At 40.1% G+C, this 16373-nt stretch overlaps 1 protein-coding gene across 1 annotated transcript in view; it reads right to left on the bottom strand.

Moving 5' to 3' along the window:
• Positions 1-5320: 5320 nt before the first annotated feature.
• Positions 5321-16373, bottom strand: part of CPNE8 (copine 8) — a 335485-nt gene continuing 324432 nt past the window's right edge. The window contains exons 18-20 of the mRNA XM_040343623.1: positions 13347-13404; positions 9820-9893; positions 5321-7061 (exon numbers count right to left, since the gene is read on the bottom strand). Of these exons, the coding sequence (XP_040199557.1) occupies positions 6873-7061; positions 9820-9893; positions 13347-13404 (321 nt within the window). The 3' untranslated portion in view covers positions 5321-6872. The remainder of the gene's footprint in view (positions 7062-9819; positions 9894-13346; positions 13405-16373) is intronic.

Raw genomic sequence — 16373 nt, 5'->3', positions numbered from 1 at the left:
TATATGACACATAAAATATTTTATAAAATACAACTTTGCAATTTTTAAGAATTTTCCACCCTCCTTGATTCTGCCATGGGTTCCAATATGAACCATAGGAGCTGCATTATGTGCATCCCTTACAGGTTATGTCTACCCCGACTCAAAAACTGCAACAGGGTAAAGCAAACCACCTGTTCCCCTCAATCCAGCCATATATTGCTCCTCAGTGTCCCCATGTTCAATGTAGGGCTATGATCCCTGCAACAGTCTTGATAATATCAGAGGACTTTAGACTGCCAGATAGTAGGTAGTAGGGAACCTACAGGATTGAAGGTTTGGGTAACTAAAACTGCTTTATCAAGTCCCCCAGACATAAACAAGCAGTTAACCTGTTGTAGTGAAACAGAGAATTTGAAGGCATTCTGAAGTTCAGTTTCAACCTTAAAGGAGTTGTAAAGGCAGGTTTTTTATCTGAATGCATTCTATGCATTCAGATAAAAAGCCTTGTGTGTAGCAGCCTCCTCAGCACCACCTAATACTTACCTGAGCTCTCTCTCTGTCCAGTGATGTCCACAAGTCCATCGGCCATCTGGGACTCTCCTCCTGATTGGCTGAAACACAGCAGTGGCACCATTGGCTCCTGTGGCTGTCCATCAAAGTCAGTTAGCCAATCAGGAGAGATAGGGGGTGGGGCCACATGGCAGCTCTGTGACTGAATGGACACATGGAACTGCAGCTCAGCTCAGGTGCCCCCTATAGCAAGGTGCTTGCTGTGTGGGCACTAGACAGGAGGGAGGGGACAGGAGCACAGAAGAGGGAACCGAGAAGAGGAGGGTCCAGGCTGCTCTGGTCAAATTCATTGCAACAGGGCAGGTATGTATAACATGTTTGTTATTTGAAAAAAACAACACTTTACAATCACTTTAAGACTGGGTTCATACTATGTGCGGCGCAGTGCACAGCAGGGGTCCAGCGCATCCCCATTCACCATTTCACCATTTCAGGTCTGAATTAGGTCCAAATTCAGATGGAAACCTGGATCCAATTCGCATCAGTAGGAACCCAGCCTTACTTCAGGGTACATTTAACTGCCATGAACTCTGTTTTCTAGCAGTATTTACAACAGAATGATGTAGCACAAAAATATCCACAATATAATAAGATTGCAAACAACTGTGCAAGAAATGTGTACAAACAGAAAAAATGTTTTTAAGAATTTTATATATATAATCCAATGTATATCCAAAAGTATCAAAGGAAAAAAACAATAAAAGTTCAAACAATTGTGCAAAAAAACATATATGTGTGTTCAAAACAATCATTCAATATACATAGATCTCTGTGCTTTTTCTTCCTGCATGTATACTGTAGGGATTTGAAATCTATTAATCCATCCATCTATCCAGCCATCCGAGTAAGAGGCATTTAAAGCTACAGCAGTTTGTCTTCATCCCCAGAGAGGGAAAAACATGTGGTGAGACCTATTGGTAATGCAGGGGTCACGTTAATAAGGCGAGAGGTTATTCTACGAGGGGGGAGGATTCACACTTTGCATTACATGTCACATTGGTGATTGAAGTGGATTCAAAGTGGATAAAGTTTTTCTTGATATTTTTGGATATATACTGGATGATATTTTTGAACACACATACATTTTTTTGCACATTTTTGTTTTTGTTTGTACACATTTCTTGCACAGTTGCTTGCAATTTTATTATATTGTGGATATTTTTTGTAAGTTACGCTACATCATTCTGTTGTATATATTAGTTTAATATGGTCTGAATCACTATTGGGTGTTGGCTAGCAGTTTTTCTAATTCAATTTAATTGACATATTATTGGATTGCGCAGATTGATTTTTTATACACTGTTCTAGCAATGTTAGTTTGGGTTTTATTGTGGGTATCAAGCTGTTACTATGATTGAAGTGATGTATATGGTTTTTATCTAGCTGTTAATATAATTGACTTTTGACAAGCAATACTAGCTTGGTATGTAGTTTTGTTGTCTTATGTGTGGTAAACTAAATATGGTTCTGCAATTAATGCAGAACAGTAGATGTAGTATCACTTTTTGTGGACATTTATAAATACACCTTTACTAGTTGTTCTCTGTATTGTAGGCGTGAGCTTCATGCCATCATGGAAACCAAAATGTGTGCAGGATAGCCTTCTTTCTATGGCACACTTTTCATGTCACAATTAACACATTATATACGTACACGACTAAGTAAATTGTTGCTGTTTATTTCTCTACTCCAGAGATGTAGTATGGTCTTTGCACATTTTCGTGATTTGCATTTTGCAGTTATTTTTAAATCTAGGGACTGGATAGGAGCTTATAAATGTATTTGACAATCCTTTAGGTTTGATCTGGGGATTGTGGCTTTCTGTAAGTTTTTATCCAGGTCACATTGACAGAAATCTGGTCAGCTGAGTACTGACATCAATGCCATTTCATGCCAGCCATCCAGTAAGCTTAAGTAGAGCTCTTCCACTGCCAACATTTTCAAACAATCAGTGGCATAGGGTAGGGTGACTACCAGGCCCCTTCTTCAGGGTAAGTTTGGTCTGTTCTCAGGCCACATTTACTGCTCTGCATTTGCCATACAGCAGACCAAGCCTAGCAAATGTGCAGTTGAAAAAGCTTTGTAGAAACGCTTCCCTATGACTCCTAGTATTTGTGAGGCCCCATACACCCGGTCGGAAAAAAACTGACCGTGTGTATAGGCTATCGGTCTGTTTTCCTTCGGTCCAAAATTTTAAAACATGCTTCAAAACCGAACCGATGGACCGCTACCCCATCGGACCAATGGTTAGTACAGAAAAGCATCGGTTCAAAACCCGCGCATGCTCAGAATCAAGTCGACGCATGCTTGGAACCATTGAACTTCATTTTATTCAGCACATTGTGTGTTTGATGTCACTGCGTTCTGACCCGATCGGATTTTGGACTGACGGTGTGTACACATATCAGGCCGTACGGCCACTTCAGAGGTGAACCGATAAAAACGGTCCGACGGACCAGTCACATCGGTTTGGTCCGACTGTGTGTACGGGGCCTTAATCTAACACCAGATAACATGACCAAGCACAGGGGATGCTTGAAGAAATGTTGCTGCTTTCTGCTCTGGGCCAGTGGCTTGCCTGCACAACTCCATGATCCAGCTCATCTATTCAGTGAGTTCTGCCCTAAAGTTAAAAAAGAAACCCATATCAGCTCTATATACCCACCTTTTGACAGCATCTTTATTAAAGATGTGGAAGCTAAAGTCAAGATGGGAGAGTGATATCCCAGAGTTAGAGGAAGAGGGTTGGAAAGATATATGGGGATTTCCCTTTCAGATACTGGTCTCTCTGTGCGATAAACTCATACAATTCAAGATAACACATAGAGCTTATTATACCCAATATAGATCTAATATATACATCTAATATAATGCAATAAAGATGAAAATGTGAAAAAATGTAAAAGGGAAATAGAAAAATTATTATTAATAGACCAAATGTCCCAATTCCACATCCATAAAGTGAACTCAAATTGTTTGCTGATCCAATGTTCAATTTGTGAAGACACCAGTGCTCCCCACGGGATAGACAGGGTAAGTATATCTGCTTACTAGATTTTAAGACCCTCCAGGGTCTATCTGCGCATTAGTGACCTTTCACCCATCACTATGGGCTCAACCGCATCCACTACCCAGCCTTCTTATTGAATTCCACGTGTGTATACTCCACAGTTATCGTCAGTTAAGGAAACTTCAGAGTCCGGTCACACATTCATCATATGAAAGAGGAAGATAAACTCATTGCGCAACATTCTTTTAAAAGCACACAGGAGTTTATTAAAAGTTGTACTTACAACACAAACGATAAAATTAGGCTCAAAATGGAAACATATTTTGCCATGTGTGTGGCAAACACAGCAAAACATGTGTGTGACAAACACAGCAAAACATGCAGTAAAAAACATGAAACCCATATCACGCCATGAGCTACTTTGCTGCATGTAGCGCAGCCCATTGAAATCAATAGGTTGCCCTATGTGTGTCGCTGCAAAAATTTGCAAAAAAAATGCGCTCCCACTACTCTAGGTGTGAATGGGGCCTGAAAGTGAAATTAGTGCATTCCATTCACATCTGTGTTTTTCCAAATGCATGGCAAATGGCACAGAAAATCCATGCTTTGCAATGAGTTTCAGAAACGGTAAGGATGTGGAACTCTCTTCCACAATCAGTGGTGTCGGCAGGACGTATGGTCAGATTTAAAAGACTCTTGGACGTACATCTTAGCGAAAACAATATACAGGGATATTGGAAATTATTTTCTACACGTGTACACACCCACCCCTACACAGGTTGAACTGGATGGACTGTTGTATTTATTCAACCTTACCAACTATGTGTAACTATGAAATGCTGTAAATATGCATTGTATTTGTGTTGCCATTACATGTTAAAGGCACCCCAAGTGCAGCAAACGCACTGCAGTAATGCACCTTTCTCCATTCCAAAAAAGTTCTGAAGCTTGTCTATTGTTGTGTATAGGGCAGCCCATTCGAGTGTGACAAATGAAAATGCTCCAAAACATTCAAAACAAATGCATGTGTTATTGTAATGAGGGAGGTGTGGTCCAGAGTGGTGAACGCAACCTATTACACCCTCTTCTGTCATGCAACAAGGAAGTGAAGGCTTTTGGGAGATGACCTACAGTAAGTGAATGTTGAGACTATCTACAGGAAGTGATACAATCCAAAAATTCATTAAAAAAATTCAAATACACTGACAAGATTTTAAACCTCCTGTGGATAAGAGAAGTGAAAGAAAATCACATTGGGATGGCTGGGCCAGAAATGACATTGGAAAACACTTCTAGTTATAATGAAAAGTGAAATGCCTAAAAAAGTGAATTTATCCTTTAAATTTCTATTATGCCAGTCAGGCCCTCTTGCAACCCCCAAGTGCGAACAACCACTTATGAGCATTACAAGTAGTAGTATTATTACATGCATAATTTCCCAAATGTAAAAAGACTTCTCCGTATTTATTTGTAGGTAATAACAACTTAGTGACCTAAATTACAACTGTATTGACGCCTACAATATTCTTAAGGCATTTTAGTGCTGTGTTCATTAAAATGCAACCCACATTCAAAACTTCCATTTCATTTTAAATATTAAAAGTCTCACTGACATGCAGTTTATAGTCTCCTTGGATCAAGCTTGAAAACTTTGTTGGTTAATTTAGTAATTAGATAAAGCCATACGACACCACATTTCTTAAAATTATTCTGGATAATTTTCTCCATGTTGCTGCATATGCAATAAAGAAAACTATGTTAGGAGTGGTTCAATATTTTTAATATAATAAAAAATTAAGATATAGCATTACATAAGTATAGATCCTCTAAAATTGCAGATATAATTTGATTCAGCAAAATACCTGTTACCATGCTTACAAAAGAAATTAGTAATTACAATAAGTTTTGTAATAACAGTACATCATAGAAATAGACAAAATATTTATGCATATATTATGCAAATAATATTACATTTACAAGTCTGTTACAAGGTTGACACAAAAAAAAAGAAAAAGAAAAATATATAGAATAATTTCCATCATTTAAAGGCAATTCACAATCATTTTGAGGAACTGGGTGTGTGTTTAAGGCCATAAGTTCTAGTATAATGTATTGTATTTGACACATAGTAGCACAAAACTGTGTTATAGGTTGTAAAAACTGTACATGCAAAAAAGAAAAACATTTTTTATCATTATATATGAACAAGCATATATATATGTATTTGGGTAATTTAGTAAACATAGTTTTCGTGTATAGAGTAACACGGACGTGCATTTCTCACACATTTCTGGAGACATCTCAGAGTTTCATGTTAGCATTACCCCTGCGGAGCAATGGAAGACAGGGTTCTTACCATTTCCGTCTTCTCATACTCAATGGCAATAACGTGAGTAGGTGCTAACAGGAAACCTCAACATGTTATCATCTCTTTGACACACAAAGATTTAGACACATGCATCTTATTAAAACTTTACAGAGCAAAAAAAACTAAAATTATTTCCTAAAAAAAGACAAGTATTCAAGAATGTAAATAGCTTGAATTTTTAATCACGATCGGTGGCTCTTTTTGAATTAGCTTCTTTTTTGGCATGTTTTTTTCTTAATTAAGAATAAATTATTCAGGGTAAAATATTAAAAATAAAAGCACACTTTTTCTGATTTGTGTGTGGTAAGCTAATTTTCTTATGAGGACAGTGTATTAAGTGCTGCATCTCGGTATTTCTTCTTCCTTTCCAAAAGGTGTGAAAGCACTTGTCCACGTCTCTTAATGTTTGTGTAAGAGATTCATTAAAGTGCTATTGCTTTTTTTTTGTGGCTATAATTATTGCCAGTCAGAAGACACTGGATTTCAAAGAATTTAAAACTTTCTGTAAGAATCGATTACAAAAGTACTGAAATTTAAAAATTAGTAACATGTAAACATTAACACCAAGGAATTGCATTCCCACATAAGTAGAGCTTGGTTAGGGAGGAGGATACAGTTTGGGTTAAAAGCGTGATTTGTGCTTCCCCCAACAGTTTTAATAATAAAAATCAATATCACAAAAATAAGACTCAGGAAACAGTTTCAGTCTTTTGATTTTTTTTCCTGCCGAGTATATAAAATCTTTCTGTTTTCACATATATCCATATTTACAGTTTTGGTCTGTAAACAGAATCATTTAGATCCGGAAAAGTCTCTCTGTATTCTATGCAAACAAGCAGGCTTGTTAAAAGTCCAGACTTAGTGCACCTTTTGTTGAAGCTGGCCTGGCATTGGCAGCTTGCAAAATTTCACAAATATTGGAAGAGCTGTACTTTATACTAGTCAGATCTGAGTCTGTAATAGGTGCCCAGTTGGTGTATATGGAGGTGGAGCAGGAAATGGCTTGAATCCTCTGGATCTCATGTACAGGAGAAACTGATCAGGAATCTCCGCTAACACGTCCTTAGCAAGTCGTGCCATGCTCAGCACATGGTTTCCCGTTCGGTCAATGTAGTCTCGAAAAGGAACAAACTGTAATAAAAAGTAAAATACAATATATTGTTAAAGAGAAATGTGACATCTTATGTAACACCCCATCAGCCATATTAACAGGTTTCAATTTAATCCTAATGTAATTCAAGCTTTACACAACAATGCAAGTAGTCTTACAACAGAATGAAACAATGGCTTTTAGCATTTTAGCATGCTGTTAAAAAGCTTATTTTAGAAGATTGGATTAGAGCATTCAATCCCCCACCATGGCTTTATAGCTGCCTTGTGCCAGTGCAGAGAGCCTCACTTCGTTCTGGATCCAGCTTTACCAGTCTAAACTCAGTTTTTCATCTGAGCTTGTAATATTAACAGCTTAAGTGATATCTCCATAATCTTACAGAGTATTCTCTCCCCTAAAGGTAATGTGATACTGCATTACTGTATACTGTACTCTTTTGAGGAATTGTCATAGGAATATATCAGGATTCTTTTTAGATTGGTAATAAATGTAGCCTAGCTAAAATTTTTATATTGGCTATATTTGTTTAATGCAGTACTATATGCAGTGCATGTCCCGACAAAGCTACGTGAGATAAGGCAGCACTGATGAGGAGCTACTGACAGGCATTAGTGAGTGGTACTAATTGGCACTTTGATTGGGGCACTGACAGGCATTACTGATGGGGCACTGATGGACACTGTTATTGGCACTGTTTTGGGCACTGATCGGTACTGGCATCCATTTAGGCTGGCAGGTGTTGGGCATTGATTGGCAGCCAATGGGCACCTTTTGATGGGGGCTGTGCTGATAATGAATGTGCTGATTATCAGCACAGATCCCCCCGCCCTCTGACATGGAGAGCCGCCGATCGGCTCTCCCTAACAGTGTGAACCAAGGAGAGCTGTTTATTGGTCATTTATTCATTTGGTTTATGCGATGATCAGCTGTGATTGGTCACAGCTGATCACGTGGTAAGAAGCCTCTGTCAGAGGCTTCATACTTTGATTGGAGTTGTTGTGTGTCAGACTGACACACAGCCACCCGACCGCTGCACTGCACGCCTGCGTGAGCGCACGCCAGCTCTGTTATCCTGATCCCGTCATATGATGTCCGATCAGGATAACTAAACTACTTTGCTGCCATCATTCTGCTATATGGCAGGCAAAAGTTGTTAAACAGGTGTCTTGAAGACAGTTGGTTATAAAAGAGTGTTACTTGACAAAGAAAATCCCTTCCCACTTCATGCTGTCAGCAATGGCACCACATGGAAGAGAAATGTCACAAGGCCTGAGAAAGAAAATTATTTCTTTACACAAGAAAGGTTAAGGCTACAAGAAGATCAGCAAATATTTACTTATCAGTCAGAATACTGTAGCAAAAGTGATACAAACATGTAACAAGGATGGAACTGCAACCATTTTACAAAGACGTCCATGCAGTCCATGGAAGGTAACACCTTGAGGAGTGTCTTCTGATGAGAAGGATTAAAGCAAATTGCCATGCAAGTTCACTGCAGTTAGCAAAAGAAGTAGAAAGCCAAACTGGGGTGCTTGTTTCCCGTGGCACAATACAACATAGGATGCAGAGGAATGGAACACATGGGTGTCATCCACGAAGGAAGCCTCTCCTAAGGCCCATGCAAAAAAAGCCCACCTAGAATTTACCAGGGTTCATGCTAAAAAAGAAGACTATTGGGACTCTGTACACTTGATTGATAAGACCAGGATAAATGTTTTTGAAACTGATGGCTTCAAAACTGTATGGTGTCGCAAAGGTGAGGAGTACAAAGAAGAATGCATGGTGCCTACAGTGAAACATGGTGGTAGCAGTGTCCTTCTGGGGGGCTGCATGAGTGCTGCTGGTGTCGGGAAACTGCATTTCATTGATGGTATCATTAATTGAAAGAGAAGATTCTACCATCACGTTGCACGTTGTGCATTTTTGCAACATGACAATGATCCCAAACACACATCTAAAGCCCTTGTTGCATTTCTGAAGAACATCAGGGTGAAAGTAATTTAGTGGCTTAGTAGATCTCCTGACCTGAACCCAATCGAACACTTATGGGGTATTCTGAAGAGACAAGTTGAGTATTACTCTCCATTCAGCATCAAGGGCTCTAAAATATGTAGTTTTTGATGAATAGAAAACAGTAGATATTGCATTAGGTCACCAACTTTTTCCATGCCTGGAAGACTTGGGTCTGTCCCTACAAATCATAGAGGTCATACAAAATACTAGAGGATGTCGCTTTTTATTGATGCACAGCCTGTGCTCGGTCACATGACTGTGATGTCATTTGTCATCTTGTAACAATAAAGGACTCTTGCATCTGCCCATGATCCAGTGCTGAAGTGGGCTCACTATCTGCTGTCTATCCAGGGTAGCCCAGCATGCTGTTCAGTCTGGGTATCACTGAAAAACTTGGCACTTTTTGCTGGGGGAGAGATGTGCGTTACATACTATTGATCTTTGCACTCTTAACCACTTAGGCTTGAACTCTACGTTACTTACTCCTGACTCCCTGAACTTTTCAAATCTTCCTTACTTTTTAATTAGGCCTTGCTAGGTTATGACCTCTAAAAAAAACATGCTGAACCCTGGTGATATTGGATTGCTTCAATGCTGAGAGAGTTGAATCTCTCTCCACATTAGAGTTGCCTACAGCTCATCTAGCAACCAACAAAATCTAGTGATTATGGTTCCTTTAAATCCTGGTTTAATAAGTTTCATTCAGTTATTTAGGACAAGAATGATTAAAATTTTAGGCAAATCATTTGACAATTAAGTTATTACCTGTACAATGTCCCTTTCTGCATAACGTCCTCTTGATGATACTCGGACTTCATCTCCATCCAATTCCACCATTGCTTTCAAATAAATAAAGAGTTGTCACAAACCACTAATACAAATAATATAACAGTGATTTTCAAAACTACGCATGTACTCCTTTTTAAAAGCCAGTAATCACCAAGTACCCCTGATGTGTGTCGCATAGCTCAAGTATCTTGAGATATGCCCATTTTTTACCAGCACACTATACAAATTATAAAGTCATTCCTTCTAAAGGACAACTTAACTTTTAGTAAGACTTGCTGGAGGGCCACCAGTTTGAGACCTCTGCTTTAAAGGCTGTGTCACCAGACAGGCCCATTTAAAGTCAGCTTGTGCAAATTCCAGTACATATAGATAGGCTAAACCTGGGCATAGATTAGACTTCAACTTAAGAATGCATGTGCATCCTTGTTTATATCATAGGGACAAGAGGAAGCGCGCATCAAGCAACACACTTTGTAATGGCCTAATCCTGTGAGAGAGGACTAGCTGAAATTGATCAGAAAAAGGTGCCTGCATACTGTAGGTCTTCTTGTACCGACAGACATGAAGCCTGATCTGTCTAGTTTCAGCCAGATTGGACAGTGATCATCCTGACTATGGGTACTTACTGTAAAATCACAGGAAAGGCATTTGCTAAAACAATTAGTATTTTGTCTTTATTATCACAAACACAAATAAAGGCTTCTTTGTACATACACTATATTACCAAAAGTATAAGGACGCCTGCCTGCCTTTACACGCACATGAACTTTAATGGCATCCCAGTCTTAGTCTGTAGGGTTCAATATTGAATTGACCCACTCTTTGCAGCTATAACAGCTTCAACTCTTCTGGGGAGGCTGTCCACAAGGTTTGGGAGAGTGTCTATGGGAATGTTTGACCATTCTTCCAGAAGCACATTTGTGTAGTCAGGCATTCATGTGGATGAGAAGGCCTGGCTCACAGCCTCTGCTCTAATTCAACACAAAGGTGTTCGATCGGGTTGAGGTCAGGACTCTGTACAGGCCAGTAAAGTTTCTCCACCACAAACTCGCTCATCCATGTCTTCATGGACCTTGTTTGTGCACTGCTGCGCATTCATGATTGAACAGGAAGGGGCCATCCCCAAACTGTTCCCACAAAGTTGGGAGCATGAAATTGTACAAAATTACTTGGTATTCTGATGCCTTAAGACTTGCCTTCACTGGAACTAAGGGGCCAAGCCTAACCCCTAAAAAACAACCCCCCTCCACCAAATGAGTGTCCATAAATGAGCGAGTTTGCGGTGGAGGAACTTAATTTGCCTGCACAGACCCTGACCTTAACCCAATAGACTTTGGGATGAATTAGAGCAAAGACTGCAAGCCAGGCCTTCTTGTCCATATCAGTGCCTGACCTCACAAATGTGCTTCTGGAAGAATGGTAAAACATTCCTAAAACTTGTGAACAGCCTTCCTAGAAGAGTTGAAGCTGTTATAGCTACAAAGGGTGGGCCAACTCAATATTGAACCCTACAGACCAAGACTGGGATGTCATTAAAGTTCATGTGCGGGTAAAGGCAGCATCCCAATACTTTTGGTAATATAGTGTATCTCTTGATCTAGCTGTCTTTATGTTGAAACATTTAATATGTTCACATTCATAGCTGCATGGATGAAAAATCGAAATGAAAACTTAAAAAAAAAATCAGTATAACACTAGGTAAACAATCAGTATGCATTGGTGGCCTTTGGCATTTCATTGTTCTGTAGCAGACGATGCATTATTCTCTGCAGATTTATCATACAGCGAGTTCAAATTTAAAATATATCATTTTTTTCTCCTTTATATTCTCAGCTTATTGATTATTAAGGGGAAAAGGAGTTTGTGGCCAGAACTCTGCTACATTTTCTATAAATTGCACATTTGCTTTTTGCAGAAAGAAGCCTTTGTAAAAAGAAAAGTGACCTGCAAACAAGCTTTTGTCTGGTTTTAAATTATATATTTTCATTACATAGCATAATTCAAAATCTTAACACTGTTGTGACGAAGCCCAAGAGTACGACTGTTCGTTTATTTAAATTATATTACCAATGTCTGTGTGTTATACCATTTAGAGGCAAAGGCATCCAAAGCACATAAAATAAAGCAAATGCAATCACAGTTGGCAGGAATGAGAGCCCTTTTGTTGTCACTGCCAAAAATCATCTTACAGAACAAGCGACAAAGCTGTACCCTTTGTTATCAATAGTGAATGCAGCAGAAGCAGCATTGAGGCACAACTGAAATCCTAAGTTAAGTGAATCAATATACGGGTTGGCAATGTATAGCGCATAATGATTGTGTGCTGCTGTGGGGGGGGGGGGGTCGTGTGCTGCTGTGGGGGGGGGGGGATCGTGTGCTGCAATGTGTTATAATGCATTGCTTGTGTTTTTTTTTACTTATGTGTTATTTCAATGTGCTGCCCAGCAGTCTGTAATAAAGTAACTGGTAATACATTTTTCTAATAACAGATTAATTATACATTTGAATTACAGCACAGTTTTCTTTTAATGAGGGCTTGCACACCTAGAAAGTTTTTAGTAAAACCAAATGGTGCTAAATTAAAGCGTTCATAAGGTCCAACACTTAGGGCCAGATTCACAAAGGTTAGCGGATCTTTAGATCCGTGTAACCTATGTGTTTTAAGATCCGCCCTCGCAAGTTTGTGAGGAAAGTGTCAAATTCACAACACACTTACCTCCAAACTTGCGACGGCGGATCCTAACTCCCCCGGCGGAATTCTAATTCCGCGGCTGGGGGAGTGTACTATTTAAATCAGGCGCGCTCCCGCGCCGATTTAAATACGCATGCGCCGTCCGGGGAATTTCCCGGCGTGCATTGCTCCCACTGACGTCAATAGGACGTCAGTGGTTGCGACGTGAGCGGGACTTGCGACGCGCGTGTTCGTGAATCGGCGTACGCAAACGACGTAGGAAATTTCAAATTCGACGCGGGAACGACGGCCATACTTAACAATACTTACCCCTGCTTTTAGAAAGGGTAAGTATACGACGGGTACCGCGCTACGGAAACGACGTAAGAACACACCGTCGGGTCCGCGTACGTTCGTGAATTTCGCGTATCTCGCTGATTTACATATTATTCAGTGTAAATCAGCGGGAACGCCCCCGGCGCCATTTTTAAATCCAAAAAAAGATCCGACAGTGTAACACAGTGTGACACTGTCGGATCTCGGCCCTATCTATGCGTAACTGGTTCTATGAATCAGGTGCATAGATAGGACCAGTAAAAATCAGAGATACGATGGTGTATCTGAGATACTCCATCGTATCTCTTCTGTGAATCTGGCCCATAAACTTTTACTTCCATCACACATTCAACAAGGTGAAAAAAGCTGAAGTACTCTGATCTTTTGTTTTTTTTGCTTTTACTGAGCATCCCTTCGGGGTTCAATACTTGGCTTTTTCTTCCCAAAGCAATGAATGCAGCTTAATATATGAACATACAGTATGTGAGCCACTCACCATCAAATTCTGCAGGTCCCACTCCAACAATGATAATTGACATTGAAAGTTTTGAAGCCTTAAAAGAAAAGACATTTATTCTTAAGTTTAGCATAAAATAACCACAGCTAATAGCATGTGATACGTGATAAATGTATGTTTTTAAAAAAAATATTAGAAATAATTCTGCTTAGCTATACCTGTTAACAATAGACACCATTCAAGATCATAAAACACATTATGATGATGATTTTTTTTTAAGTTAGGACACCTAAATATTAAAGTGGTTGTAAACCTTCCTTTTTCTAAAATAAAAATAACAAACAAGCCTATACTTACCTGCTCTGTGCAATGGTTTTGCACAAAGCAGCCCCGATCCTCTTCTTTTGGGGTCTTCTGCCAGCACTCCAGGCTCCTCCTCTTCATCGGGCACCCCCACAGAAAACCGATTTCCTGTGGGCACCCATGTGGGCTCACTCCGGAGTCCCACTGCTGCGTTCATTGACACAGAGGGGCTTGGCCCCACCCCCGCGTCACAGGATTTGATTGACAGCATTGAGAGCCAATGGCTCCTGCTGCTATCAATATGTCCAATGACATGGGAGACCGCAGCTGGAGCTGCTGCTCTCGTGCTCATTGTTATATTGGATCGGGCTCAGGTAAGTAAGGCCCCTTTCACACTGGGGCGGGAGGTACGGTGGCGGTAAAGCATGCGTTGGCGGCGCTTTACCATCAGAATTGCGTCTGTATTCGGCCACTAGTGGGGCGGTTTTACCCTCCCCTTAGCGGCCGAAAAAGGGTTAATACCGCCGGCACGCGCCTCTACTGAGGCGCATTGCCGGCGGTATAGCTGTGGTTTCCCATTGCTTTCAATTGGAATGAGCGGTGGAGGAGCGATATACACCCCGCTCCTTCACCGCTCCAAAGATGTGGCTAGCAGGACTTTTGGAGCGGTCCTGCTAACGCACCGCTCCAGCGTGAAAGCCTCACACTGCAGAGACAGCAGCCGTTGTTTCAGGTCGGTTTGCAGGTGCTGTTTTTAGCACAATAGCACCTGCAAACCACCCCAGTGTGAAAGGGGCCTAAAAAGCAATGTCATCTACTCCAGATGGATGATGATATTTGGAAATTAATGTTTTTATCCTTATCCTTGTGATTTAATAAATATTATGGTTTTAAGTGATTTTGCTATACGGCTCTGTTTAATAAGTACCTATAAAGTCCTGCATCTTTTTTTTTTCTTTTGTCCCAAGTATACTGTATGTGTAACTAGATGCAAAGCAATAAAACCACCTTATCTCCAACTTATTGATTCCATCTGATGCCTAATGAAGCAGATCGTTTTTTTCACCACAGAAAGCACTGCAAGCATAAAATTCTTGGGAAAACATGAGGATATGGAACTTCTCAGACTTCTGAAATTCCAAGAGTTGGCTACTTATATTAGTTGAAAGCATCAGTGACACAAATTATATGCTTTTAGCCAAGTGCTATGTAATTTCCCTGCAACCACTGATTCAATTTAAAAGAGTATCCATTGTAGATTACTAAGAGGATTAAATATAATTTATAGTCTACCCAATATACAGTAATGGCCATGGCAAATTCACAAGCAGCCGTGTTCCCTGCAGCAGACATATTCCTACGTTGCTTTAAATAAAATGAGCATTTTTGCACACAGCATAAAGCCCTACATCATGAGAACAGCTATTTTTATTCATATAACCATAAATATTTTAGGCTCATCTTCCTTTCAGCAAGCACATAACATCTGCTAGATTTGTAAAAAGAATTCAGACAGTCAGCCTGGAGCTAAACAATGTTCAAAATGTCAAAGCAGACAGTTATATTGGGGTACACAGATGACCTCCTGCTTCTGCATACCACAGGGGACTGGAGCAAATATCGACACGCTGAATCATATTATATCATAATAATTGCTGTAAAACAACATTGTTATTCAAAGTACGGTAACTAAAAACATACATTGAAAGCCTATACTTATTGTATTCAGAAAATGCATACATAAATAATATTACACCTACTGTATACCTATTGTAATTAGGAGGCTCATTTATAAATAAGAATACATGTTTAGGAGATGGATACAAATTAAAGGGCCTTTCCCATCTACTAGAACAGGGGTCTCCAAACTTCCTAAACAATGGACCAACTTACTGTCCTTCAGACTTAAGGGGGGCCTGACTATGGCCATTGACAGTTAAAAAGGTCCTGGACATCAGTGGGAGGAATGGCATCCCATAATTTGTGTCATTTGTAGGAATTGTGCCCTATCTTTGGTGTCATTGGGAGGAATTTGGCTTCAACATTGGTGTCATTTGTAGGAATTGTGCCCCCATCTTTGGTGTCATTGGGAGGAATTTGGCTCTATCTTTGGTGTCATTGGGAGGAATTTGGCTTCAACATTGGTGTCATTTGTAGGAATTGTGCCCCCATCTTTGGTGTCATTGGGAGGAATTTGGCTCTATCTTTGGTGTCATTGGGAGGAATTTGGCTTCAACATTGGTGTCATTTGTAGGAATTGTGCCCCCATCTTTGGTGTCATTGGGAGGAATTTGGCTCCATCTTTGGCGTCATTTGTAGGAATTGTGCCCCATCTTTGGTGTCATTGGGAGGAATTTGCCTCCATCTTTGGTTTCATTGGGAGGAATTTGGCTCCATCTTTGGTGTCATTGGAAGGAATTTGGCTCCATACTTGGTGTCACTGTGAGAAATTGTACCCCATCTTTGGTGTCATTTTGGAGAAATTCTGCCCTTCATTGGTGTCAGTGGGGGGGGAAATATGTCCCATTGTTGGTATCAGTGGATAAAAATAGTGCCCCAAGGGCCAGATAAAAGCAAGCAAAGGGCCACATCTGGCCCCTGGGCCTCAGTTTGGAGACCACTATACTAGAACAAAAGGGAAAGTTCCTTCATACAGAAATCCAAGAAAGAAGAAGTACAAGGCACTCATGGTATATCAGTCTTTATTTAGTCATAAACTCCAAAGACTAAAAACAATTAAAACAAAAGCAGCCGATGAACATT

The sequence above is a fragment of the Rana temporaria genome, chromosome 3 (genome assembly GCF_905171775.1).
Source record: "Rana temporaria chromosome 3, aRanTem1.1, whole genome shotgun sequence".
Taxonomy (NCBI): domain Eukaryota; kingdom Metazoa; phylum Chordata; class Amphibia; order Anura; family Ranidae; genus Rana; species Rana temporaria.
The sequence above is the reverse complement of the archived record's forward strand: the minus strand, read 5'-3'. Positions and strand labels throughout refer to the sequence as shown.